We start from the raw sequence: 26,028 nt of genomic DNA on the forward strand, positions 1-26,028 counted from the left end.
AGAGCACATTTTGGGTACCCTGCACTCAGTCAGGAAACAAAACCCAGCTCCAGCAGGGCTGGTTTGAGCACGGGACCGTGATAAGGAAGAAAGGCAAGAGCAAAGGAAACGGCTGAAGCTGCTTTTGGGTCCAACAATGCCTGCGGGATGGCAGGGCACAGGCAGGACGGTCGCGCCCCAGGCTGCCTCCTCCTGCCCTTTGCATCTTGGGGTGAAGTTAAGGGAGCTCAGGCAGGAGCGGGGAAAGAGAAAAGAGCCAATGTCCGTTTGTGTTGAAGCCATCCAGCATTTTTTTTTGCAGACATCAGCCAAGCGGCAGCAGCAATGCCATTGGTGGGAAGACGGAGTTATTTGGGGAATGCTGGACTCCGCACCATGAGAACAGCAGGGGAGGAGGTTGGTTTTAATTTAACAGGCCATGTTTACTGTTCCCCTCTCACCTTTGGTCTGTCTGAAATGTGCAGTGAAAGCCCTCCCCGGCAGGGAGGAAGGGAGGAAGGGGCCCTGGGTGCTTCCCCCTCCCCAGGGCTGCTCCCAGGGCCCCCGGCCCGGCTGCTCTGCAGCGCCTGTGTGCAGCAGCCTCCCACGTTGCAGCCCCAGGGCAGGGATTTCTCACGCAATAAACAATCCGACAGATGCAAAGCCTCAAAAAATGCCCAGCTTTAATCTGTAAACTTGCAAAGAGAGACCCAGGGGCAGAGCAGAGGTGAAGGAGGCACCGGGGCAGGCGAGATGTGAGCAGTCAGGTGCAGGGCCAGGGAAGATGCAGATGGGGACAGATGTGCTGGACAGTCCCTGACTCCTACGTGCAGTGCCATACCCTGCACAGCTGCTCTCTGGATCAGTGCTTCAGCTACATAACTAAATATTCACCATCTGACTGCTCTGGGTAGTGCTCAGGGGAATGGACAGTGTGCTTGAGGGAGCAGCAAAGCTGGGCTGAGCACCAGGGATGTCCCTGAGCCTCACCAGTGCCCAACAGAGCAGTGTTTGCTGGCTGAAGGCTCTCGGGCATCTGGTCTCCAGAAAGTGAGTTCCAGCTGCTATTTGCTAATAGCAGGAAGGCATAGCTGTGTTACGTGGACAGTGATGGGAGAGAAACCCAGCCTGGCTTGGGAGGTGGCAGGGCTGAAGCAACACCCCAAGTTATGCCACCATGGGCATCTCCTGCATGAGGCTGGAGATGGTTCAGTCTGGAGGCACTGAAATGGAAAAGCCTTTTCTTGTTTAAAAAAATAATTTCTGTAATTTCTGTGGCTACAACATGGGGGGAGCAAAGTTTTTCCAAATTGCTGTCTGTACCAGAAGTGCCCCAAGCATTGCTCGGATGCTCCCAGGGGAATTTCACTTCTCACACCAGCTGTGTGGGCAGGGAGCAGGTTTGGCTGGACCCTTCCCCATCCCAGCCCTTCCCTCGAGCAGAGCCAGGATACAATGGGGACATCATTGCATTTGTGGCAGCAGGAGGATAAAAGCCTTTGGCAGCAACTGCAGAAATGAGGAGCCACAGCTGATTGTGGGCACTGGGGTGTGGGGCAGCCCGGGGGACAGAGCTGATGTTCCTTGGAGGGAAGCCAGAGCCTGGCAGCACCAGGGACATGGGGCTGGACCAGGCCCTTCCAGTTGGACAGAAGCAGCACTGTGAGCAGGAATAGCTGCAAGGGAGGACAGGGCTAGAGGCTGCAGGGAGGCTCATCCATGGCACAGCCCCTCCAACTGCTCCAAGGGTCTCAGTGAGGTGTGTGGCTGTGTCCTGCACCCTGCTCATGTGCTGGAGGTGATGGATCACCATGGCTTGCTGGCCAGGCTGGCAGTCACCACACCATAGTGATTCCCACGGTGGCACACAGGTCGTTGCTCTGCAGGGCAGCAGGATTTGAATCCTAGCACCAGGACAAGGGCTCTCCTCATGGACTCAGCTCCACTGTACTGTGCCATCCACCTTGGCTTGTCAGAACTTGGTTCCCTCTGGTGCTTGAGGGCAGGATTGGGCCCCACTCTGCTTCCCACCTGGGCCCCCAGGCCTGCCAGCTCCTCTGGGCCACCCTCAGGAGAAGGCACAGCAGCTGGATTTCTTCTTCTGTGACTCGATGTACTCGTGGATCTGGAAGTGAGGCTCATCCAGCGGCTGCCCCGCGCGCTGCTTCAGCTCCCTAGGGTGGTGGGGCTGTGTTACCCTCTCCCACACTGTGCTGGTGTGTGGGAGGTGCTGGGGCTGCAGGGGACACCTTCCTTGCTCAGTGCCCTGGCCCCAGGTACTCACTTGGCAATGGCCAGGAAGGCCAGCTCCACGTTCATGCCCGTCTTGGCACTCGTCTCCATGAAAGGCACTCCATACTCCTGCAGGAGCAGCACCACCCCATCAGTGGCTATCACCAAGATGCCCTCCTGGCCCTCTGAATCATCCCTGTAGCCTGGATGAGGCTTGAGGGTCATCCCCTCCCTGCCTTGCCCCAGGATTTGCAGGCAAGTGACTGCAGTGCTGGCCCTGCAAGCACCAGGCGGGTCTGGGCACTCAGAAGGGATGGCACTGCTGCATGGGAACCCTGAGGGACATGAAATTGTCTGGGAGGGGCTTAAGTTGGGTTAGACCATGGCACAACTCACCCTGGCCAGTGATGCTCCCTCCTCCGTCCTCACAGCTCTCTCGCTGCTCACATCAGCCTAAAGGGAAGGAAAATGTCACCGCACACCTGGCCTGCTGGCACCCTGGGGCATCTGGCAAAGCAGCAGTGCGGGGTGTCAGGGCTGACAGGAAGCAGGGGCAGCATGGATCCAGAAGTATCCACTGCCCAGAGAATCTGGGATCTGTGGAGCATCTGGGACCTGGTGCCATTGGGGACATCAGGGGGACCTGGGACCTGGGGACACCGAGGACCTGGAGCAGTGTCTGAGGGCATCCAGGAGCCAGGGAGGCTCTGGTACCCTGCTGGGCATCCAGTACCCAGCATCATGCAGGATCTAGGGGATATCCAGTCCCAAGGGGAAATACAACTGGGAACTGGGCACCCAGCAGCATCTAGGACCCCTGGGGAGAATCTGGGACCTTGTTGGGCCTCTGAAGCTTGGGGGTTACCTGAGGTCCAGGGGTGCATCCGGGCCCGGATGGGCATCCCACAGTCAGCAGCATCCCACACCGAAGCATCCCTGGAGCCTCAGCCTCCTGCTGCCACCCGCTGGCTACCGGGAACACTGCCCACCCCCAGCCCCGACCTGGGAGCACCCCTGGGCTCGGCTGAGCCCCGGAAGAAGCAGAGCCCAGAGGTGCAGGGTGCGGGCAGAGCCCCGTCCCTGCACAGCCATGGGCATCCAAGGGCTCGGCACAGCACAGCAAAGCCCAGGGTGGAGGGGACCCTCCACGCACCTTATTGCCCAGCAGCATGATGACCACGTCCTTCTGGGCGTACTCGTGGATCTCTGTCAGCCAGGCCTGTGGGGCAGCAGGACTGTGTCGGGGTGAGGGGTACTCCTGTCCCCCCCAGCTCAGCCCCCCACCCTTCAGTACTCCCCTCCCTTCCCTCTCAGCCCTCACATCCCCTCAGCACCCCCATCTCTCCCCCACAAGGACAGGGATAATGACTTTTCTTGGCACAGGAATTATTCCAGCAACACAAATAAAGCAGTCCTGAAAACACCCTGTCTCCTGGCTACAGCCCAAGCCGTAGTTCACATCCTTCCCAAACCACGTTTTCTCCCTCAGGCATTCGCCATGTCCTTAAACAAAACTCAGCCAGCCATGCAGCACCCAGCCAGGTGCCCTGGGATGAGCTCCCAGCTGGCTGGCTCTGACCAGAACAGCCAGAGCTTGGGGGTAGAGCAGGTTCCTGACTCTCCAAGCACCCAGCCAGCCACACAGGGCACCCTGCTCCCAGCCCTGGGGAGAAACACCCCCAGCCACGGCGGCACTCACACGGATGTTGTCAAAGGACATCTTGCTGGTGATGTCGTAGAGCAGGAGCAGAGCTGGAGGGGAAGAGGCAGAGGCATTGCTGCACTGCAGGAACGTGCTCTGCATGGTCTCCCCAGCCCTGCTGGGCTCCAAACTCACCTTGGGCATCCCGGTAGTAGGCATGGGTGACGCTGCGGAAACGCTCCTGTCCTGCCGTGTCCCAGATCTACCAAGAAACTGCCCTGGTGAGAACAGGGAGAGCAGCCTCCCCCAGCTGGGTCTGCTCCTGTGGCTCCCAGCCCTGCTGGACCACCACGCTAGGCCTGAGGTGGGTTTCCATCTGGAATTTCTTCCCCCCTCCCAAAGCTCACCTGCAGCTTCACCTTCACACCATCCACGGCCACCACTTTGTTCTGCAGGAGACAAGGAGAGCAGGTTTATCAGCCCAAAGCATGTCCTGGTGCCTGAGCTGGCTTTCCACAGCCCCTCACTGCTCTCCCTGGGCTGTGGGATGAAGCCAGGCTGCCTGTGGGGCTGGACATCGAAGCCTCATTGCTACAAACCATGGTCCTGGTTGTTTGGCAGCTCCAGGGACATCCCAGAGCAGCAACCCCTCTAGTCAGAGTGAACAGCAGAATCAGCAGGGAGGAGACAGCAGGACCCCAGCCTGCCTTGGATCCAGAGCCTCGTTCATCTCCTACAGCCAAAATCCCTGTCCTTGCCTCCCACATCCCCTAATGAGTCACTTAATGAGGCTGGCTGTCCAGCAAATCCCAGGAGCACCGACCTGCTCTGGCTCCTGCTGGGAAACTCTGGGATTGCAGCAACCCCTGGGAAGTTGGCAGAGCTGCGGAAGTGGGGAGGCATGGAAGAACCACACATCATTTTGCATTTATTAATAACAGGTTGGTGTGCTTTTATGTGTGCTCACCAAAAAGCCCTGATCTTTCTGATGGAACTCAGCTCCATGTGCTCAGGAACCACTGCTGCACTAAAAATTGAGCTTGTTTGCAGTAATTTAAGGGTTTTGGATGCTACAAATTGCCTGGGCACACTCACTGGGAGATGCTGGGTGTCCTGCTCAGGTTTTCTTGCTGGTTGAGCCTCCTCATTAAAGGAGGTAGTAAAGACTAAGCTGGAGGGGCTGCATGTAGCACACAGCTGTATTCATCATGGCAGGAGGAAATCTCCTGGGTCAGGATGCTTTGCAGCCAGGCTGGGACCAGGAAAGGAAAGAGGCATTTCCAGCTGAGCTGGGAAGGCAGCTATTGAGGCTTAAGCAATCACTGTTCTCATCTCAGAAGTGCAGGGGCTTCTCTCCAGAGGCCAGAAAAAAAGAAAATAAAAGACTACTGAAAAGCTATTTTAAGACTCCTAAAGAATCATACTTGGAGTCTGGAAAGAGAAGACCCCTATAAATAATTTGGTTGCCTGGAATTGTTTGAAATGGAAATTCAGCCCATGTGGTGATGACAGCATTCGAGCAAATGGGCTGGATAAAACAAAAGATGCCCTAGGAGACTCTGGAGATTACCTAGAGCAATGAGCCATGAGCTGCTGGAGGGGATGCTTGCAACACCTCTGGGGACACCAGCATTGAGCCCAGCAGTGGGACACAGCAGATTTTCCTTCTTTCATGACTTTATCATAAGGACAGGCCTCATGACCCTTTCAAACCAAACCCACAGCCATCTCTCTCCCCCACCCCTGATCACCAAGCCCCCAGCTCCACCAAAAGCCAAAGCTAGGGCAGCAAAAGTGGCAGAGAACTGGAGCAGCTGCAGCCATGGGGGCAGAGGAAGCCCTGACCACACTTGACACGTGTGGGTGGCTGTGGGCAGAGCTCTGCCCAGGGACACCCCCGTGACTTCCTTCCTGCTCTGCCCTGTGCTGCAAACAGCTGTGCCTCCCTGGATACCCTCAGAGAGAGCCTGCAGCTGAAATGTGTTGAGCAGACAGCAGTGTGGGGGTTTAAACAGAATCTGGTAACCCTAACGACTTCTCAGCAGCCCATTTCAGCCCTTTCAAGGCACGAAATTACAGCAACCAGTGTTTGTCCCCCCCAGCTGCTGGCTTTGCCTGCATGGTGGAGTGCACTGGCTGCCCAGCACACACCCCCAGACCATGAACACAGCTGGGATGGGCTAAACCTGGACTGTTTGCTGGTTTAAAGGTAAGAGGCAACAGTACCAGTGGACTCTTCCATCTATTACTGCTCTCCTAGGGAGGGGTGGAAGGGCTCCAGCCAGCACCTGTAGCTGGCTGGGAGATAATTGGGGGTACAGAGGCTGGAAACCCCCATTCCCCCTGCCCAGCAGCCTGTCCTGGCCCAGGTGCAGGGCAAGGGGGGCGAGGGGCTGGCAGCTGTGCTGGTCTCACCCGGAAATCTATGCCCACGGTGGCAATGAACGTCCCGGAGAGAAAGGCCCCGTCTTTGAACTGCAGCAAGAAGCAGGTTTTGCCCACGCCCGAGTCTCCAAGCAACATCACCTGCAAGATGGGCGCAGGGAGAGATGTCAGCAGGGCAGGGAGGGAGCAGCACCTCTGACTGGTGCTGAACCCTCCCCAGTTCCTTCTCTCCCTTTCTTTCTTTCCCCGGGGCTGGTCCTGATGGGTTTGGAAAGCCCCGTGGGAGCTGGGAGTGGGATGGGACCCCTGAGGGTGCAGCCAAGCAGTGCCCCAGGACAGCAGGGCAGCCCCCAGCCCCTAAAGAGGGGGGAGCTGGTGTGAAAGCAAGTACTGCAGCAGGAAGGGATGTCTCCTAGTCAGCCCCTGGCCATCTCCCAGCCCAGCAGGCTCCTGGAGAACCAGCCACAGCTCCCAGATGAGTGGAGACACCTCTGCCCACGCTTTGCCCCTGACCTGGGTGTGCCCAGCCCAAGGGCTGATGCATGGCTTGGGCAAACCCTGCGTGTCCGGGACTCTCTCCCTGCCAGTGCCTGCTGCAGACACCAGAGCAAACACGGTGCCTTTCTCCTCCTGCTAAGCAAACAGGATCAGCCCAGGCTCTCCAGCACTGCCAGACTCAGGCAGGGAGCAGCCAAGACCAATTCTGCGCTCCATAAGCACAGCCTTCCCCGATGCTGTGTTCCTTCTGCCTACCTGCAGCAACCTGTTCCTGCCCAGCAATCATTAACCTGACTGCATCATTTTTTACCCTTATGAAATTCAATAGCAGCGAGCAGGACTTCAGCAGGAAGGTCCATCCCTGCATGCTCAGCTGACAGGATGCTGGAGCTTGTAAAATAAATCTCTGCAGCCCTGCTGCCTCTGGGGCAGGCAAGCACAGCGGGCCATGGCCACCTTCCACAGGGATGGCACAGCAAATGCCAAAGCTGGTGCCTGGAAATGTTCTGCCTCCTGTGACCATTTTGCTGGTGAAATCCTTCCCCAGGGCTTGCGGGAGCTGGGAACACTGCTCAGTTCTGCCTCCACCTCACTCTAGACCAAGCTGAAAACTGGTTTTCTCCCCCAGACATGGAAATTGCCCTCCATGAAGAGGAGTCAGAGAGGGGAGGATAAAGGCAAAGGAATAAAAGCAGTTTAGAGAAGGTGGCAGCGTGCAGGACCACTTTGGAACCGGCTCAGTGAGGCAGCAGGGGGAACCAGGGCTGACACCATCAGTGCTGGCCTCAGCCTGCGGCTGTATATTAAATTTTGGGAGTAAAAGTTTCATCAGCCCTGTGCCTCCCCTGAGCTGCTCAGATGAGGAAGGTGCTCCTGGGGCAACCCTTGCCTGGGCTGGGGTGGGGAAGGAGGGCTCCCCCCTGCCCCAAGGCCTGGCAGGGGTGCAGAGACACTGACAACTGGCATGCTGTGGTGAGGGTGAAGGGGGACCCTGGGCCAGATCTGGGCTCAAATGCTGTTCCCACCTCGGAGCCCCTGGGGTGCTGTGATGGCCTGGATGGGATCCTGTCTCCCTGGCACAGCTGCGGGGCTGGCAGGAGCCCCTTGCCCTGAAAAAGGTCTGAGGGGCTTTCAGGGGCAGAGTTTGGCCACGCTTCTCTTCTTTGGGAGCCCCCCGAAATCCCGTTCCTGCAGCTGGTCCCTCCTAGTGCCACTGCCGGGCAGGGACGCCCCCGGGGCACAGACGGCACCCTCGGGGCAGGGATGTTCCCATCTCCACCTTCCGGGGAGGAAAAACCCCAATTTCTGCCCTGCTGCATCGGGAGACTCCGGGGCAGAGCAGGGCTGGGGGGACCAGCCGGGGCTGCCGCCTCCTCCTTCTTCCTTCCCCGTTTCGCGGCCGCTTCCTGGGCACGATGGCAGCAGCGGAGGAAGCGGGCGGCCCTCGGGACCCTTCCTCAACCCCTCCTGGTCTGCCCCAAGCCGGGGAGCGACCCCAGACCTTCCCCTCTGGCAGAGCTCGGGGGCTCCATCCCCGCTCACCCCGCGCCGCCTCCCACCTTGCCGCACAGTTCGTAATCCCGGGGCGGCGCCGGGGGATCCCCGCTGCTCCTGGGGGGATCCCCGCTGCTCCTGGGGGGATCCCCGCTGCTCCTGGGGGGATCCCCGCTGCTCCTCGGGGGATCCCCGCTCCCCTCCAGGCTCTCGCCCCCCGCTGCCCCATCGGGGCCGCCCATGGTGCGTCCGAGCGGAGCCGTCGAGTCCCGGCGCCTGCGGGAGCTGCGGCCCCACCCGGCTTCCTCCTCCTCCTCTTCCTCCTCCTCCTCCTCCTCCCCGGCCGATGCCACCCCCGAGGCCGTGCCCCGGCCGCCTCCCTGCCCAGCCCGGGCACGGGATGAGGAGGAAGAGGCTGAAGGGTGGGAACCTGCCCCGCGGCACTCCCACACCCCGCGGTGCTGGGGTTTGCTCGCGGCTGGGCAGAGCCCCGGAGCATCCCTCCGGACACTCGGGCGGGGACAGGAGGAGCTGCTCACCCCGCAAATGAAGTCACCTCGTCCCTCCCAGACTGTGGGGATGGAGACCCCGGTGCTACCAAATCCCACCCTGCCACACCGGGACAGTGGGGATGGCAGCTCCCACTCCCACCCCACCAGCCCAGCCCAGCGTGGGGGGTTTGCCCCTGTTATGGTTCTTTTTCCGTGTCAAACCACGACAGCCCCATCTGCTGCAGCCCCAGCTGAGCACCCTGGAGCCAGGAGCCGGCAGGGAAGCGGAGCAGGAGCTGTTAGCCGGAGGCCACGAGCTGTGCCGAGCCGGCACCTCCATCTCACCCGGGATGTCTGCCAGGCCTCCCACTCCCCCCACAGCCCCCTGCATCCTACACCAGTCTTTGGGGCCCAGCTCATACTGCACTTCATTTAGGAAAAGCCCAAGCATGGAAATGTGGGAGAAATCCCTGGAGATGGATGTTGTGTTACCCAAAATCCCACCCTGTAAAAACCCATACAAGTCCATGCACTAGAGCTGGTCAAGGTTTCAGCCTTACAGGCATCACTTCATGTATAGGAGCCTTGAGTCCTCCCTGATCTATTCTCCCTGGAACATCTTCTCATCTCATCATCTCATCTCATCTCATCTCATCTCATCTCATCTCATCTCATCTCATCTCATCTCATCTCATCAAGGCTAATCTCAGGGCAGTCCCCATCCCTGCTCACACCGCTGAGATTCAGGGATGCAGGGCTCCAGTGCTGTGCCCCTTGCTGCTCTCTGGGTAAAGGCCACACGTGCCCACAGGAGGTCCAGTGGCAGAGATGCCCTCTGGAATGCCATCCACCTCCACACCTTCTGGGGCTGCTGGCCCCTGCCCCAGCCAAGCCCTCCTTTGCCCCCCAGGAAATAGAACCTGTATTTCCAGTCCTGTAACTGCGCTCAGACCCAGCTGGGGGATTTATAGTTTATAGGTGCCCTTTGGCCAGGAAAGTGCCCAGAGCTGGAGGCTGGAGGCACTTGGAGCTCCTGGAAGTGGCTGAACTTCTCTGCAACAAGATGGGGAGGGGGCTGGAAGCATATGGAAAACCGTGCTCATGGAGTTGCCTGGGCAGGAAAAACATCTGGCTGAGCATCACTTCCACACAATGGCATTTGCTGTGGGAGAAACGAGGCAGCTGGAAGCTGGCAGAGATCAGTGGTGTGCCTGAGCCTCCTCTGTCTGCCCACAGCTCAATCCCCTCAGCAGGGGCACCCTTGGCTGCTGGTCCCTGGGCTGCTTGGCCCCAGACCATCCCTGCTGGTGCCACATTTTTCTGCTTCCTTGGCCTGGACTAGAAAGAAAATTCCTGTGGGTAATCACATCCCCATAGGTAACTGGTCCCAAGCACTGTCCCTGTCCTGAGCTTCCTCAGGAGAGGGGGGACACACATCAGAGCCACTTGAGACCCCACAGCAGCTCTGCAAATAGCTCTGGATGGCAGCCGAGTGCTTTTCCCAGGCACTGTCACCATCTGCCTGACTTTTTGCCAGGGCCCCAGGCTGGACACAGGCAGGACACAGGCTGGCATCTCCCTGGCAGAGCAGGGCAGCTCCAAAGGCAGCTTTCTGTGTGTGAAGGCTGCACTCAGACACGGCCCCATCAAGGGATTTGGAATATGGAGCTTTATCCATCCTTCATCCCTCCCAGCAGTCCAAAGCATGCCAAGAAGCACAATGCCAAAACAAACTCCTCATCCAGCAGCACCACAGCAAAGAATCCAAATTTTTGTGCTTACCACAGATCCACAGATTCTGATTCCCCAAATAAAGCTGCTCCCCAAGGGTGAGTGCACAGCCCAGGGGACAGGGACTGGGTTCTTACCGTAAACCCAATGCCCACGGTGGCAGAGAAGGAGCCAGGAATGAACTTGCCCTGGTCAAACTGGACCAGCAGTGATGTTTTCCCCACGCCACTGTCTCCAACCAGGATTGTCTGCAAGGACCAGATAAAGAGGCATCAGTGCAGGTGCAGGTGATGGGGGAGCTGGGGGTCAGATATTTGGGGAGGTGTGCTGGGGGAATGTGGCAGCAAATGCAGCAGGATCAAGAAGGACCCAGCCAGCCCCTGGGTCTCTCACGTTTGGTTCTGCCACTTGCCCAGAGAGGAATCTCCACCCCTTTGTCCATCTCTGTAATTAATTAAATGTTCTCTGGGATGAGCTTCCGGCCTGAAACCCACTGCACCCTGTCCAAGAGAGCAGAGATGGGAGGGAAAGTAAAGCACAGTCATGGAGAGTGAGCAGGAGAGACGCTCCTACCCCAACTCAGGAAGCTGCCGGGTAGAAACAGCCTTGGTTCACACAGGCTTGTTGGAAAACCTCTTTGGGAGGACTTTGGAGTCACTGGATCAAGTCCAAAACTGTTTAGTAAAGAGAGCATCTCCTGCAGCTGCTGCACACAGCTGCTGCCACAGCCAAGCAACCTCGCCGGGTCACTGGGCTGATTTTGTGCTGCCTTAATGTCACGGACCCACAGCACTCCCTCCTGGCAAAGTGATGGCTTTGAAGTCATGAATTCCTCCTGCCTCTCCAGCCTCCAGGGGAAGCTCCAGAGCGCTCCCATCCCTGAGCAGAAGGGACGAGGGAGCTGTGCTGGTGCCAGAGCTGCCACCTCTTGAGCAGCTCCCACACTGCCAGCCCATGGCCCTGGTACCCACCCGCACCCCTGGGCAGCTCATCTTCTCTTCTGCTCTACCTGTGTCCCTCAAAATGCCTGACCCAAGGGAGCCCTGCAGTGCAAACAGAACCCCTCCCTTCCCTCTGCTGGTACCTGGCTTTTGTTCACAGAGCCACTGGCAAACATTCCCATCCTTTCAGGAAACCCAGGCACTTTCAACCCTTTTGCAGGACACGAATGAAAATAAATAATCTGCTACCAGCCTTCTTGCTTAGAAGTGGTTTGGGCTTTGTGTTTCAGGACAGGGGTGATCCTGAAGCTGCAATTGTGGCAAGCATGGAGTGTTCTCTCTGTTACTGGTCCCTGTCACCCCTGAGGCTTCAGGGATGAGGCAGCGAGGTGCTGGGACTAAACCTCCCCACTCTCTGCATCCACCTCTGCTGCACTTGGCTGCATCTGTTTTACCCCTCCTTAGTTTGTGCTTGTGCAGCTCCAGCAGCCTTGCTCCATCCTGCAACACCTCCTTCCTTTGCCTGAAGGTGCTTCAGTACCTCCCCAGTATGCAGGGGAGCCTCTGTGCACATCTGGTCCTGTCCCAAAGTGCTCTGGGGCGTGACCAATCCTGGCACTACTTCAGGCACTGCACTTCCCTGATAAAACACAGCATCAGTGTGAAGGAATGTGTTTCACCAATGCCTGAACAGCCCCAGCAGATCAAGACCTGATTCCATACACTGGGACACCACGTGGGATTCACAGCACTTGGTACCAGGGTTCCTGCACCTCACAGAGCCCAAAGAAGAGGGGTGAAACCAAAAGCCAAGGAGCTTGAGGAGCACAAGCAATGCAGGGATGTGGACTGGCAGGAAATCAGCGTCCTGCCTTGAATAAAGCACCACCCCACAAACTGCCTGTTCCCCCCATGCACTCCAGTGAGTGCCTGCCTCTGAGAGAACCCCGGGCTTGGTCTGGGGTCTCATGTGGTGGAAAAGTCTCAGCTCCAACCCGTGCTTCCAAAGAAAAACTCTGCAGCCTCTTGTTCGGTCTCAAGGCAGTTTATTGCAAGTTATCTAAAAGATTTTCTCCTTGAGCTGCTGTGGTTTGCTCACAGCTCAGGCAGAGGCACACACACACCCTGACATCCTCTCTGACCCCGACTGCTTCTTCTCTCCCACCCAGGGCTGCTGCTCTCTTTTATACGATATATTACGTATTAAATGTTTACAGTTTTCCCCAATACCTACAACCTACATTACAAAGTGCTTTTCTACTCTAAACCAATCTGTGAGTGCCAGCATCACCAAGAACATGCAGGCAAGGAAGAAGAAGGAGAAGAAGAGAAGAACAGGATCAGCCCACTTTCCTCCATCTTAGAACTTCTGACCCCCATGTACAAAGTAAAAACCCCCCTGCACAGGTGTTAAACCCCCCCTGTACAATACTAAAAAAATCTTCCCTTCTACTTTGTAACTACTTCTACTCTAATATCTAAACTTTTGTGACTGCTTGCTCTACCTCCAAAGTTGGTAACTCATCCCATGGTTCAAACCCAAAATCACAGCTGTTTTTCAGCTGCCTGCCAGGGTCTAAAATGCTTCTGACCAAGGCCTGGAACCTCTAAAAATGTCTGAGAGACATTTTGAGTTCCAACATGCCTTTCCCCTGGAGAACACATCCCAAACACCGACCTGCCCTGGGGAAAGCCTGACGTGCTGAGCAGAGCTGTGGCAGGAGGGAGCCCTGCACCTCTGCCAGATGCAGACTGCTGCACAGCTGGAGGAAGCAGCCTGTGCCCAGATGCACAGGCAGAGATTTCTCCCTGCTCCTGCCTGGGCTGCTCGCAGGCCACTTGTGCATTCAGAGCAGCTGCATGAGCTGGGAGCTTGCATGGGATCTTAGGGAATGTGGGAGGAAGAAGTCTCTGGGCCAGAGGATCTGGTTCACCCCTTTCCTGGGGGAGTTTCCCTGCCTAAACCCCCCTTGGCTCTTCCCTAGGGCCCAGACCTCTTCCCTGAGCAGAGAGGATATGTCCAGGAGCAGCTGGATAGCAAAACATTCCAAGAATTCATTACCACGGGGCTCCTGCACCTCAGTGCTGTATAATTTGGTGTTAAATACTATTTCCAGGGAAAATACTGATGCTGGGATGTGCAACAAGACTGGGTGCACCCTGCAGTGCTGTCTTTGGGAGCAGTTAATGCAGAGAACAGCATTAATTATGGAGGGAGAAGAGCTGGTTGGAATGAGCAACAGAAAGCCTGCAGAGCCAAGGGTTTACATGTATAAAAGGCAGATTCCTCTATTAATAATTTAAATGGGATTCATAATAGAGACAACTCATGAATTGCTTCATGACTTAATAATACACAGTAAAATTTGGCCTGGATCAGCCAAGAGATATTCCTAATGATTTTAGGTAAAGCTCTTGGGCTCTGTGGAGAGAGCACAGTATAAATCACTGTAGCCTTCCTGGTCACCAAATAAACAAAAAGTAAAAACAAAAAACCCACTGCAGGGAAGATGTGGCTTGTTAGCCCTTGAAATCTCAGTCTGAACAGGACTGAGTCATGATAGTAAAAAGTTTCCCAGAGATGAAGCTCCATGGCTGTCCTGGCTCTTCCCCCATTCTCAGCCACAGACAGACCTACTCCACACCTTCTCATCCCCCCAGGTTTTCCCAGGGTTTTGTTTGTTTGTTTGTTTGTTTTGGGTTTTTTGTTTGTTTGGGGGTTTTTTGTTATGGTGGGGGTTTTTGGGGTTTTTTTTGGTGATTGATTGTTTTTTTTTGGTTTGGTTTGGTTTTTTTGGGGGGTGAGTTTGTTTGCTTGTTGTTTTTTCATGGAAAACAAGTAAAGTGTTGCAATGTTCCTTTTGGTGTTGTCAATCCTCTCTGCCTGGTGGTGTAGAGATGGAATAGTGCTTTGCCAGGGCTGGGAAACCTTACCAAAATCTGGAGACTCACTTGGTGACAGTCCCACATCATCACTGCTGAGCCCCAGTGCAATCAAAACAATCAAACAATCCTTCTTTCCAGCTAAAGGAAATGATTTCCCTGGGTGAGCAGAGGTAACCTGACTTCTCCACCACCCCACAGCCCCAGCGAAAAGCAGGTTCACCTTGTAACACCCTCCTGAAAAGACTTAAATGTCTTGTCTGCCTGCTCTTCCCTACACTTTGAGTTAGTTTTGAGGCTAATTCAAACATAGATTGATCACTTCCAGTCAAAATCATTGCTGGCTTGGCATGGGCTGCAGGGACAAGGCAAAATAATTCCAACTTCCCATACTTGCAAGGAAAAGAGATATTTTGGTCTAACCTGCCAAGGGAAGAGAGGTTTTGCACAGCTGTCAAGGCAGTGCAGAGAGGCAATGGGTGCAATTCCGGGGCCAGCCAAGTGGGAGGAGATCTGGGACAGTGCACGTGGGCTGAGGTTGCCTTCCCAGCTCATTTTCGAGATTTAACATGCAGAACCTGGGCCTGAGCTAAATACAGCTAATAGAAGCCTGGCAGGGTAAAACCCCAGTCAGGGGATGCAGGGAAGGGAGAAGTGCCCTCCACAGGCTCTGGTGGTGCTCTCAGGGAGCTGATGAAGCCTCAAACCCACAGGTTTGTGCCCAGATGAGCAGGATTTAGCACAACAAATTGTGGTAAATGTGTACATGCCCCCCAGCACAGCTGCCTGCAGAGCTCAGCTGGGACATAGCACTGGGAGAGGTCTGGGGGTGAAGACAGGTCTGCTTGCAGCCCCTCAGCACCCCACTCTCGTGGCCTCTCAGGCTGAGACTCTCAGTTCCTGACACTTATTTTTAACCTGCTCTTTATGTAAAATTGTGCTGCCTTCCCCCTGCTCCAAGCAGTTCTCCAGGGATGGAGCTGGGTGATGCTAGAAGCTGCTATGTGCCACAGGGACAGCTCAGGGCTGTCCCCACCTGCCCAGACACCATTTCACCATGGCCAGGGCACTTATACCAGCTTGAGAGCCAGCCTGGAGCCCCCTGCCTGCCTGGCTGGGCCCTTACCTTGGCACAGGCTGCATCTCAGCCCTGCAGACATGAGCTCTCGGGCTGTGCATCAAACAAAACCTGGCTCAGATCATGCAGGAGATCCCTGTTTGCAACCCCCTGTTAACACCTTGGATCAGCCACAGACAAGGAACACATCCCTCTGCTTTGGGTCTTGATCCAGTTAAATGGATCCAGGAATCACAGAGGAGGAAGAATGATTTGGCAACGGGTCAAACCACCTGAGAGCAGAATTCATCATTTTGTATCATGCAAAACTATTCTGGAACAGCCCAGAATAAACCTCTGCTGTTCCTGCTTTGGTTAGCTCCTGGCCCATTTCCTCCCCAGGCCTGGGTTTAGCCACCAACCAGAAATAATTTAATCCTTGTCTCCAGACTGCAAAGCTCTCTTGAGGTTTTTTAACACATCTGAAATGTGATTGCTTGCTCAGACACAAGATCTAGTGAGGTATTTGCTGCCTCACTTCCCTGGAGTGAAAGCAGCCTTGTTTCTGCAAGACAAGCAGCCCAGCCAGGAAAGGCAGAAAAATACCAAGGGAGGCAGCAGGGAACGTGGGACTGGAATGGTTTTTTTGCCTGGGCTGGTCTTCTGCCCGAGCTTCATTTCCACCACTGCAATTCCTTAACTGCTGCAGCTGCTTCCTGCAGAGGAGAGAGTTAAAGCTTTCCAAAGAATCAAACTTTCTCAAGTCATCCCTGGGGGCATGTTCTATGTATTCCATGTACAACAGAAATGAGAGCTGCTAGTAATTGATATTTTTTTCTGCTAATCAAGGGCTGGGCACCTTGCCCTGAGTACAGCAGGATACAGATCAGACTGGGATTTGTGAAGAGGGATCCACAGAACCCCAGCCCTTCTCCCGTCTTGTCCCATCCCTGATTTTCCCGAGAGTGCCAGTTCCTGCACAGTCACTGGGGACTGCAGGAATGCAGTGTGAGGACAGCAGGAAGGAGTGATGGGTGGATCTGTGATAAATCAGCATCTCCCCCATCACTCCAGGAGTTGCAGGGCAGCGCCTGACTGCAGAGAGCAAAATCCCTGCTGCTGCTGCTGTCCCCGCAGCAAAGCTTGAGCGCCCCACCAGTCCTGACCACCGTGCATCGCAGTTACAAAACACAATCCCAAAACACTGCAAAAGAGGATTTCAAAGCAGCAAGGGCTGGAATGGACGTCTCTGGGACACGGCTATTTCATGGCAGGGAAGTCTCGTCTCATTCATCTGCTTCTGGCAAAAAAACCCCGCGGGGTTCAGCCGCTCCCGAGCCGCCCTGAGCCTGCACAGGACAGCGGGAGCGCTGCGGGCTGCGCCGCGGGGCTGGCCCCGCTCCAGCAGTCCTGGCTGGGAAACACGCCGAATCCTGCCACCCCCTGCCCACCGCCAGCCGGGATGTGCCGGGGACCGGGGCTGACCCCTGCGGGCTGCCCATCCCCACAGCGGGGACAGAGCTGCCGCCGCACCCCCAGCGCCGCAGCGGGATGAGGATGAGAGACGGACCGCACCGGGAGACGAGGAGCGAGGAAGGCAGAGGGATGGAATTTGCCGGGAAGTTCAAGCAGGAGCCCTGCCCCTTCTACCCCCTCTGCAGCCCCCTCCCGGGTGCCCCCATCGCCGTCCCCATCCCATCCCCATCCCCATCCCCATCCCCATCCCCATCCCCATCCCCATCCCATCCCCATCCCCATCCCCATCCCCATCCCCATCCCCGTCCCCATCCCATCCCCATCCCCATCCCCATCCCATCCCCATCCCATCCCCATCCCATCCCCATCCCATCCCCATCCCATCCCCATCCCATCCCCATCCCATCCCCATCCCATCCCCATCCCCATCCCCATCCCCATCCCATCCCCATCCCCATCCCATCCCCATCCCCATCCCATCCCCATCCCCATCCCCATCCCCATCCCCATCCCCATCCCCACCTTGTGCAGCAGTGCCTCGTTGTAGCCGTCCCCCCTCGGGCCGGCGGCGGGGGTCTCCATGGCCGGGGGGGTTTGGGGGTGCCCGGTTCGGCCCTGAAGCACCGCGGACAGCGCCGGTGCCGCTCAGCACCGCGGGCAGCGCCCGCCCCGCCCGGGACCGCCCGGCCCGGTTCGGCCCCGCTGCGGCACCGCAGGACAGCGGCGATCGGTGCCCGGTGCTCGGTGCTCAGTGCTCGGTGCTCGGTGCTCAGCGCTCGGTGCTCGGTGCCCGGTGCTCGGTGCTCGGTGCTCGGTGCTCGGTGCTCGGTGCTCGGTTCTCGGCGCTCGGTGCTCGGTGCTCGGTGCTCGGTGCTCGGTGCCCGGTGCCCGGTGTTCGTGCCCGGTGCTCGGTGCCCGGTGCTCGGTGCCCGGTGCCCGGTGCTCAGCGCTCGGTGCTCGGTGCTCGGTGCTCGTGCCCGGTGCCCGGTGCCCGGTGCCCGGTGCTCGGTGCCCGGTGCCCGGTGTTCGTGCCCGGTGCTCGGTGCTCGGTGCTCGGTGCTCGGTGCCCGGTGCTCGGTGCTCGGTGCTCGGTGCTCGGTGCCCGGTGCTCGGTGCTCGGTGCCCGGTGCTCGGTGTTCGGTGCCCGGCGCTCGGTTCCCGGTGCTCGGTGCCCGGTGCTCGGTGCTCGGTGCCGCCACCCGCAGGGTTCCCCCGCCCGCAGGAGGCGGCGGGGGCCGAGCGGGGAGCGGCCGGTCCCGCCCGGGGGCGGGGAGGCGGCGGGAGAACATCCCCGGTCCTTCCCCACCTCCCCTCCCCATCTCTGCCCACAGAGCCCCTCGGATGAAGCTGTGCCTAAACCTGAAGGGGACAGTCCATATCTTGTTGAGATTCTTTTCTTTATGACTCCCTTTAGAGCAATCTGATGTTGTTGATTGCACTGGAAATAAATTAATCTTTACTCAGAAGTTTATTTAAGAGAGACTCGATTCAATCTCCAATTCCCTCCTTCCAGAGCAGCAGATGGCCTCAAGCCAGAGGAACAGACCATGCTTCCAAGAGCCATCTGCACCCATCCGATTGCTGCTTGACTGCCTGGGCCTGACATTGCTAATTATATCTGCCCATTATTTCTTCTGACTGCAGAGATGGTTCTGCTGGGTCAGATGGTTGGAGTCAGAAACAATAGCCAGAAAAACATTTAAAACCTGATAAGGTTTCAAACCTGATAAGTGGCGTTCAGGCTTGCCTGAGGCTAAAAAGCCCAACTCAACCCAGACCATCCTGCAGCCAGACCATGGCCTCATGCACTGGAACACAGTCAACAGCACAAAAACAAATGATATCACAAGATCTGGCATCTGGATCAGAAAATAAACAAGTGGTTCAACATAGTGCACACACCCCACAGCAGGCAGGGCCAAGAAGAGAGCAGCAAACCTCAGGGGAGCTTCAACAAAGCCAGGGCAACTCTTAAATACACCAAAAACTTGTCAAAACTCCCAAACTCCCACGGATGTCAGCACAATCCTTCCTGTAGATGTCCCAGTGCACGCTCAGCCTTCTCCTACCCCAGACAGGGGTACTGCCTGCCCCAGGCTGTCTGCTGGGCAGCCCCCAGAGACCCAGATGTGCTGCAGGGACTGCACAGCTCTGCCCTTGGCACCCAAACTGGGCAGCTGCTCAGACAGACCTCTCCTGGCAGGTGGGGGTGAAGAGAAGGGTAAATCCCCAACCTCTCCTAGGTCTGAGGCTCCAGGTCTGCTTATCCCTGGATGGGAATTTCTGTCAGGTCCCTGTTGCAGGAGAAGCTCTGGGCTTGGGGAGCATTCTCTGGCTTTTTAGCTCCAGCAACATTTGTTAACTACCCTGAATCACAAAGGAGAGCAGGGAGGGACTGAAGAGCTTCACAGAGCCAAGTTGTCCATTCCTCTGCAGGCACTGGCGTTGCACCAGAGACTCACTCAACCCTGCAGGTTTAACCTCACTCAGAGGGAAAACAATTGTCCTGTCCATATCTCCAAAAGTACTGCAGCCTAATGAGACAGCACAGATTGCTGGCAAAACACGGGCAGCAGCACACCCTGGCCCTGCTCCAAGGCCTTTATGCCACTTTACCAAGCTGGAGCACCTGCCCCATTGAAGGTGAGTGATAGCAGCAGCTTTATCAGAGCCCAGAGCCCAGCACTGCATCACTGCCTCCCTTCACACACCCAGGAATGCATTTCCCCACCACCCAGAGCAAACCACTTGCTCTACAGCCTCCCCCAGACCCGGCAGAGTTTTCTGGCAGACACTGAGCAGTTTACAGCCCTGAGCAAGTGCTGACCAGCTGAAATCAAAGCAGAGCAATGAAATCAGAGGAAATGACCTGTAAATGGCAGTGATTCCAAATAAACCTGAAACTTAGATCCATTGTTTGATGTGTTTGCTCGCAGACTTTATCTTTGGTAGCTTAATTACTTGTGTATTTGCCTTGAGAAGTACAGCTCTAACATTGGAAGACCTAAATACAGCTCAGGAGTTTCTGCTTCAGTGTCCTCCTGGCCTGCTCCTGCTTGTTCTCTGCTGCCCAACCCCATTAACTGCTGTAGTATCTCCCAAATCATCTGGAAATGGAAACTGGAGCCTTGCTGAACTCATTCCTTCCCCATGAGCTAGGAAGGAATCAGAATTTCATCCTCTGCATCCACCGAGTATGGAGTCTTAATTTCTTTGCATTAAATAACCCCTGCCTTGGCCCTTTCTGGCTAAGTCCAGCCCCAGGTGGAGCCCTGAGCAAATCCTCCACCACAACAAATTCGGTGAGTATGTTTTGCCACTTTTACTGGCTTTGCTGAATCGGGAGATCTGGGAATGATCCAGATTTATCTTGGGTATCTGAGGTGGCAGCAGAAAGGAGAGATCAGACAGTGATTGCTCAATCAGCCAGCACTAAAGGAGCTATAATATTATACTCAGCCTTATCTCCTAAGGGCAATTTCACCAAACTTGCTAAATCTGCATGTGAAGAACAGACTGAAACAACCTGATTATTTTTCAAAGGCCCTAGATGAAATAACAGAATTGGGGACTGGAAATATCATTGAAGTCCAGGGAAGACAGGATGCTGGAAAGGCTCAGGTGTGGTGGTGGGTGATACAGTGGGATAAGAACTGGGGAAGGTCTGTTCTTGCTGGGCCCTGAACCAAGGAGATGCACGCTCTGATTGATTCAATTACTGCCTGTCTCAGCAAGGCTTTGAGTCTTTTTCTCAGGACCAACACCGTGAGTAAACTCAGATTCATAATCTTGCAGAACAAGAGCAAAAGCAGCGTCTGATGGCGTGGGGCAGGGTCCTGTTGCTGCAGGAAAGGGACTGGCAGCACTGCCAGGGGCAGGCAGGGGCTGCAGGGTGCAGGTGCCAGCTCATCCCAGCCCCTGTGCCATGCCCACAGCACATCCCGGGGCTCTTTGCTCGCTCCAGCCCTGCACGCAGCACAGACCGAAAGGCAAATTGATGTGGGTCTCAGATTCAGTCAAAGAAAGAAACTGAGAGTATTGTTATAAATGAGAATTTATTCAGCCAGATTAAAAATAAAAAATCATTTTATTTGCGGTCAAATTCTATCTAGCCAGCCACAAGGAAAGAACAGAGCCGAGCCCGGGGTCGGCCCTGGGTGTGCAACAAGGAGTCAGCTTCAGCAGAGGTTTTCCCCTATGCCCACACACCTCCATCCTGGCACAAGTGGTTTTTATAGGGAAAATTCTGCCTGAGGCCAAGATTTCAACAATCAGTCTTTTCTTCTATTCAGAGTCCATAGGTTAATAAGATTTTCTTTTTTGGTGATGAGGAGAAATAATTCAATGTCCGGGTAGGTGAATTCCTGATGAGATTTTGGGAAGGCTGCATTCACATGGATCTGTCTGAGGATTTCCATGAGATCCATCTTGGATGATCAGCACCTGATGATCAACACCTGGAGCCCAGCCATGGCCCATCTCCTGGCCGAGCCACATCCTGTTACTTGTAAATCAGCTTCCAATATACACCCAGTCTCACCTGCAAGGAGGGGAGAACTAATACAACGGGCATAATCTAACAAGCATTACATATTTCATGCAAGGAATGGCACGAATTATATTTACTACACATAACAGTTTCTAGCCAGGCAAAAGCCTGGGAAAGAGCTGGGAAAGAATGTAAATAATCCTTTATCTCTCTTGTTTTTCACATTGTTTATAGTTAAGTTCTATCACTGTGCGTCAAGCACTCTGCACCAATGGTGTGCATTGTTTTCACTTCAGAACCAATGGATTTGATCCTTGTGAAGCTGTGTATAAAAGAGCAGTGTATTTTGAATAAATTGGAGGTTTATTCTCAGCAGCCTTCTGAGTCAGAGTCTTCTCATTCCCATCCTAATTGATGTGCTCCTGTCAGGGTGCATTAGCGGGATTCCTCAGAAGCATTCCAGCAATGCTGCTTCTGTCACAGAGCAGCCTTGCCTTGTGCTTCCCCAGCCTCTTTCTGCCCAAAGAGAGGTCTTGGCTTGCAGGATCCTGCCACAGCCCCCCAGAGATGCTGGTTCAGAGCAGAGTGCCCTCCCCTGCCCTGTGCAGGGGGATGTGTTTGTCCATTCCCACCGGGCCACAGACAATCACAGACACCAACATGGTGGATGGTCAAATGGCCTTTATTACCTTATCTCGTAGGGTTAAATAGTCAAGGGGGCTTTGCTACATCAAAGGAAGAAGGTAGGGTCTCTAGGGTTAGTAAGGGGTGGAAAACTACTGAGTTAGGAGGGGTTACATGTCTCAGGGGTGATGGATTACATATCACAGGATGAGGGGGGAAGGGTCTTGCTTTCCATCACATCCCGAAATCTTCCGTTTGCCTGTCCCTATCTACTACAGAGTCCTCATCACACTCTGTTGAACAGATTTATCGCTGAATTGATCTACTTCCTTTCTGGTTTCTCCTTCCAACTGACTCTCACTTTAATTGGAATAAACATCACAGATCCTCCTGTGACAGACTTCTGTGTCAGCATGCTGGGGTTCCTCATTCCTGCCTGCCCTCATCTTGACCTTCCTCTCCAGGAGGACGTCCACACCCTGCTGTTTTTCTGGGGCTGAGGCACTGAGCTGGAGCCATCCCCTTTGCAAAGCCCTCATTGCCAGTGTCCCACTCAGCCAGGGCCCCTTCACACAGCAGGTGACAGGAGAAGTATCAGAGTAAAACCCCATGTGGGAGTGGCAGTGCTGATGTTGTGTGGCTGTAAATCATCGCTGTATCCTCAGGGGATGGAAGGAGATCTTCCACTGGCATAGTCAGGAGCCCTCTGGGGTGTAACACAGTCCTGGGGACTGCTGAGATGGGGAGAAAGTGGCCTCAGTCTGTTCTGGGGGTCCCAGTTCCTACACTGGACTGGACAGCTGCTCATCCTGCCCAGGACCCAAACCTGGGAAATAGGGAAATGACACCTCACACCTGAAGGTGAAGTGATAGTAATGACACAGCGTGGATGTGGCTGGAAAAGTTCTCCAGCAACTCAACCAAAGTGGCTCTCTGAAGAAGTGCTTCTGTCTGCTTTCAGGTAACTGAGCTGCCCTCAAAATGCTCATGCAGTAAATACCTTTGTAGGCACCTTCCCTGCACACATTCCATCAGAGCCTCTGCCTCTGAGGCACTTCTCCCAGTCCTCCTCTCACTCCAAGGGAAGGGTGGGAAGGATGCACTGTGATTTTCCAGGCAGTGGCAGGGATGCATCCCCAAGGAAGATGAGGTGGCTGGAGTGGGAAGTGTCTCAGCACAAAGCAGCTTTGCCATCTCCAGCCACTTTTTGAATTTAGATCTTGCTGTTACTTGCAGTGTTTTGGCTCACAACCAGTCAGTTGAGAAGGAAGGAGTTACTTGATGACCCGAAGGGGAACACAGAGCTTCCTCTTGCCTCCTGCCATGGCAAGGCATTGAGAGGGCAGGGGATTCTGGAGGTTTGTGCTTTCTGCTCCTTACAAGGGGCATATTGGAAGAAAGCCAGGGAAGCGACTTTGCTTTGTGTGTTTGGGTTTCTGAAACTTTCAGTGGAAGCATTTAATTCTGGGGGAAAACAGCATTGTCACTCCAAATCCCACAGCTGTGCCAAAATAAAAGGTGGTTTGGGGAAGAAAAGAAGACTCTTCTGCTTGAGAAAACAAACAAAAGCAGGCCAGCTCAAGCTGGCAGCCCACTCCAGAGACAGAGAGCAGCAGTGCAGGGGGTTGGATGGCTGTCCATCATCCCAGTCCATCATCTCAATCCATCATCCCAATCCATCAGAAGTGGGAGAGCAACCTGGCATCCCAGCCAGCCCATCAGCAGGGGTTGACCTGCACTCAGTCTACCCCGATCCCCGCATCCTGCTCTGTCCAGGCCCTCTCAAAACTCCCTAAAATCCTTTGGGCTCTGTGCAGGGGAAGGGATTTTGGCCCCTGGTGGGATGGGCATCACAGTGGAGGAACCTGCTGCATTTTGACATTTTCCTGGGACCCCAGTGACTATTACAGAGAAAAAGCAGAGTGTCATGGAACACCCCAGGGTGAGTCATGAGTGCTGGGTGAAGGGGGGGGAAGTAACTGTCTTAAAAACAAGACATCCAGGGTCTGTGGGTAAGCACTGCCTGAAGAAGTGGCAGGAGAAGACAGCTTGGAAAACTCTTAGGACATCCATGTGTATGTGGGCCTAGCTTCATCCTGAAGGATTTTCTGTGAAAAACCACGGAGAAAATTCCACCTCAGGAGCAAGAAGCTGGAAAATGAGGATTTTCTTGGTTTGGACCCTTTTCCTCATGACAGCCACGAGCACAGGTCAGGTAAATCTATATCAGGGGTTCTGACAGAGCTGTAGAGAGGCTGGGGCCCAGGCAGACCAGGAAGATCACCATGGTCATAGCAAAAGACCAGCTGATAACAAACTTTTCCTTTGGCAGTTACAGAGTGTGATCTCTGAGATTTGCTTGTTCCCTGCCATGTGAACCCTGGGAATAAGGCTTTTCATTCTCTCACACACACCCTTGGTGGGGGCTCTTTTCTTAAGGACTGGTGACATCTCACCTCCCCACTGCTCACCAGCACAGTGGGTGCACAGGCACAGCCTCCCTCAGGCTGTTCCCCCAGGAAATCTGGGCTCAGCTCCTTCTGGCTCCCCGAGGCAGTGCCAGAACAGGTTTACAGCTTCTCTCTCTGTCCCCTGCAGGTGAGTGGGCAGTGACAGGCCCCAGGCAGGTGACAGTGGAGCAGGGCAGCTCCCTGACAGTGTCCTGCAGCTACAAGCCACGCTACAAGCTCAGCTCCAAGTACTGGTGCCGCAAAAACTCCCCCTGGTTTTGCTTGAGCTACATCATCCAAACCGACGGCTCCGAGGTGACAGTGACACGGGACAGGGTGTCCATCAGGGACAACCACACAGCAAATTCATTCACAGTGACACTGAGCAGTGTCACACCAGGGGATGCAGGCCGGTACTCCTGTGGGGTGAGGAAGAATGTGGGGATCAAGCGATGGCACAACACCAAGGTGATGGTTTCTGCAGGTAAAACAGGGCTGGGAGCAAAGCTGGCATTAAACTTCCCTTTTTCCTCTTCCTCCCTGCAGTGCTCAGGGCATTGCCTGGATACCTCCACATGCACCCCCTGCACCTTCATTGCTGAAGTCTCAGGGGTAGAGACTGCTGTGCAGGGTACAGGACAGGGGCTGTGAGGGTCTCCACTTGGTTCTGACTCTGTTTTCTCTGCCAGCTGTTTCAAACACAACTGAGGACAGCAATGTGAGCCCATTGACCACCAACCCTCTGTGCCTCGAGGGTTGTGGGGAGCCTGCAGTGTGGTGAGTCAGGGCTTGGGATCCAGGCAAGCCCCCAAAATCAACCCCTGGCCAAACCCTTAATTTCCCATGCATGTATCTCCTTGCTTTGATCCCCAAGGAGCATGCTGGGGACAAGCAGGACAGCTGGCAGACACGCAAGTGCCCCGCTCCCCATCCTCATTCCCCAGACCCTCCTAAAGCTCTAGCATAACCTCCTTTCTCCTACACAGGTCCCAGCTCAGTGTCATCCACTTGCTGCTTCTGCTCAGCATCAAGATGCCCATGGCACTAGCCGTGGTTTGTAGGGCAGCCTGGGTGAGGAGCCAGTGCAGGAGCCGTGACCAGGAAAACCTGCAGATCTTGGACACATCCAGCAGCACCAGGGCACGGGGCTGCTCGCTTGTCCCAACCACCTCCGAGCCCCAGGGACGCCCTCCTGCCCCCCTGGCCCCCACCCTGCTGGGGCCATGCCAACCCTCACGGCCACCCCTTGCCAGGAGGTGCCTGGAGAGCCTCAGCCCCTCCTGGCAGCCCCTGTGCTGAAGAGGGAAGGGTTTGGGGTGCAGGGAGCCTGTGTCTGTTGAGCTGCAGCTGCCATCAGAAGAGAATTTTGCAATAAAGGCTGGGTATCCTGCAGGGCCTTGTTTGCTTGTCTGTCTGTCTGTCTGTCTGTTCCTTCCTTCAGCTGCCAGCACTGCCTGGGATGCCCGTGGCAGCCAATGCTGATGCACATACCTGTGTGGGGACATGCTGTGGGGGGACATGGGGTCACAGGGGCAGGGAAGGTTCCACCATGGCCCAGCTGACCTTCTTCATGGGGAGAGGAGCCCTTAGCCCCAGGAGCCTCAGCCTGGTCTACCAAATGCCCATCTCCAGCTTAGCAATAGCCAGGGGAGGGTG

General features: G+C 55.4%; 2 protein-coding genes across 4 annotated transcripts; one reads left to right on the plus strand and one right to left on the minus strand.

Moving 5' to 3' along the window:
• Window positions 1–636: 636 nt before the first annotated feature.
• Window positions 637–18,201, minus strand: RAB37 (RAB37, member RAS oncogene family). 3 transcript variants are annotated; one of them, XM_077787359.1, is made up of 10 exons: window positions 17,332–18,201; window positions 10,590–10,700; window positions 6,269–6,379; window positions 4,261–4,302; window positions 4,049–4,115; window positions 3,911–3,963; window positions 3,365–3,430; window positions 2,608–2,664; window positions 2,264–2,340; window positions 637–2,153 (listed from the first exon to the last, which is right to left on the minus strand). In XM_077787359.1, exons 1-10 carry the CDS (start codon window positions 17,389–17,391, stop codon window positions 2,048–2,050), a joined length of 750 nt encoding a protein of 249 aa, XP_077643485.1. In that variant the 5' UTR covers window positions 17,392–18,201; the 3' UTR covers window positions 637–2,047. The 3 variants fall into 3 exon arrangements, with proteins under 3 accessions (XP_077643485.1, XP_077643484.1, XP_021410651.3); XM_077787358.1 differs by lacking the exon at window positions 6,269–6,379; XM_021554976.3 differs by lacking the exons at window positions 10,590–10,700; window positions 17,332–18,201 and adding an exon at window positions 8,296–8,588.
• A 5,879-nt stretch (window positions 18,202–24,080) lies between these two features.
• On the plus strand, window positions 24,081–25,671 carry LOC116184263 (CMRF35-like molecule 2). The gene is made up of 4 exons (XM_077787438.1): window positions 24,081–24,111; window positions 24,518–24,856; window positions 25,062–25,149; window positions 25,359–25,671. The coding sequence occupies exons 1-4, from the start codon at window positions 24,081–24,083 to the stop codon at window positions 25,669–25,671; spliced, it is 771 nt and encodes a 256-aa protein (XP_077643564.1).
• The last annotated feature ends 357 nt before the right edge of the window (window positions 25,672–26,028 follow it).

This window comes from Lonchura striata, chromosome 19 (genome assembly GCF_046129695.1).
Source record: "Lonchura striata isolate bLonStr1 chromosome 19, bLonStr1.mat, whole genome shotgun sequence".
Classification (NCBI taxonomy): Eukaryota; Metazoa; Chordata; class Aves; order Passeriformes; family Estrildidae; genus Lonchura; species Lonchura striata.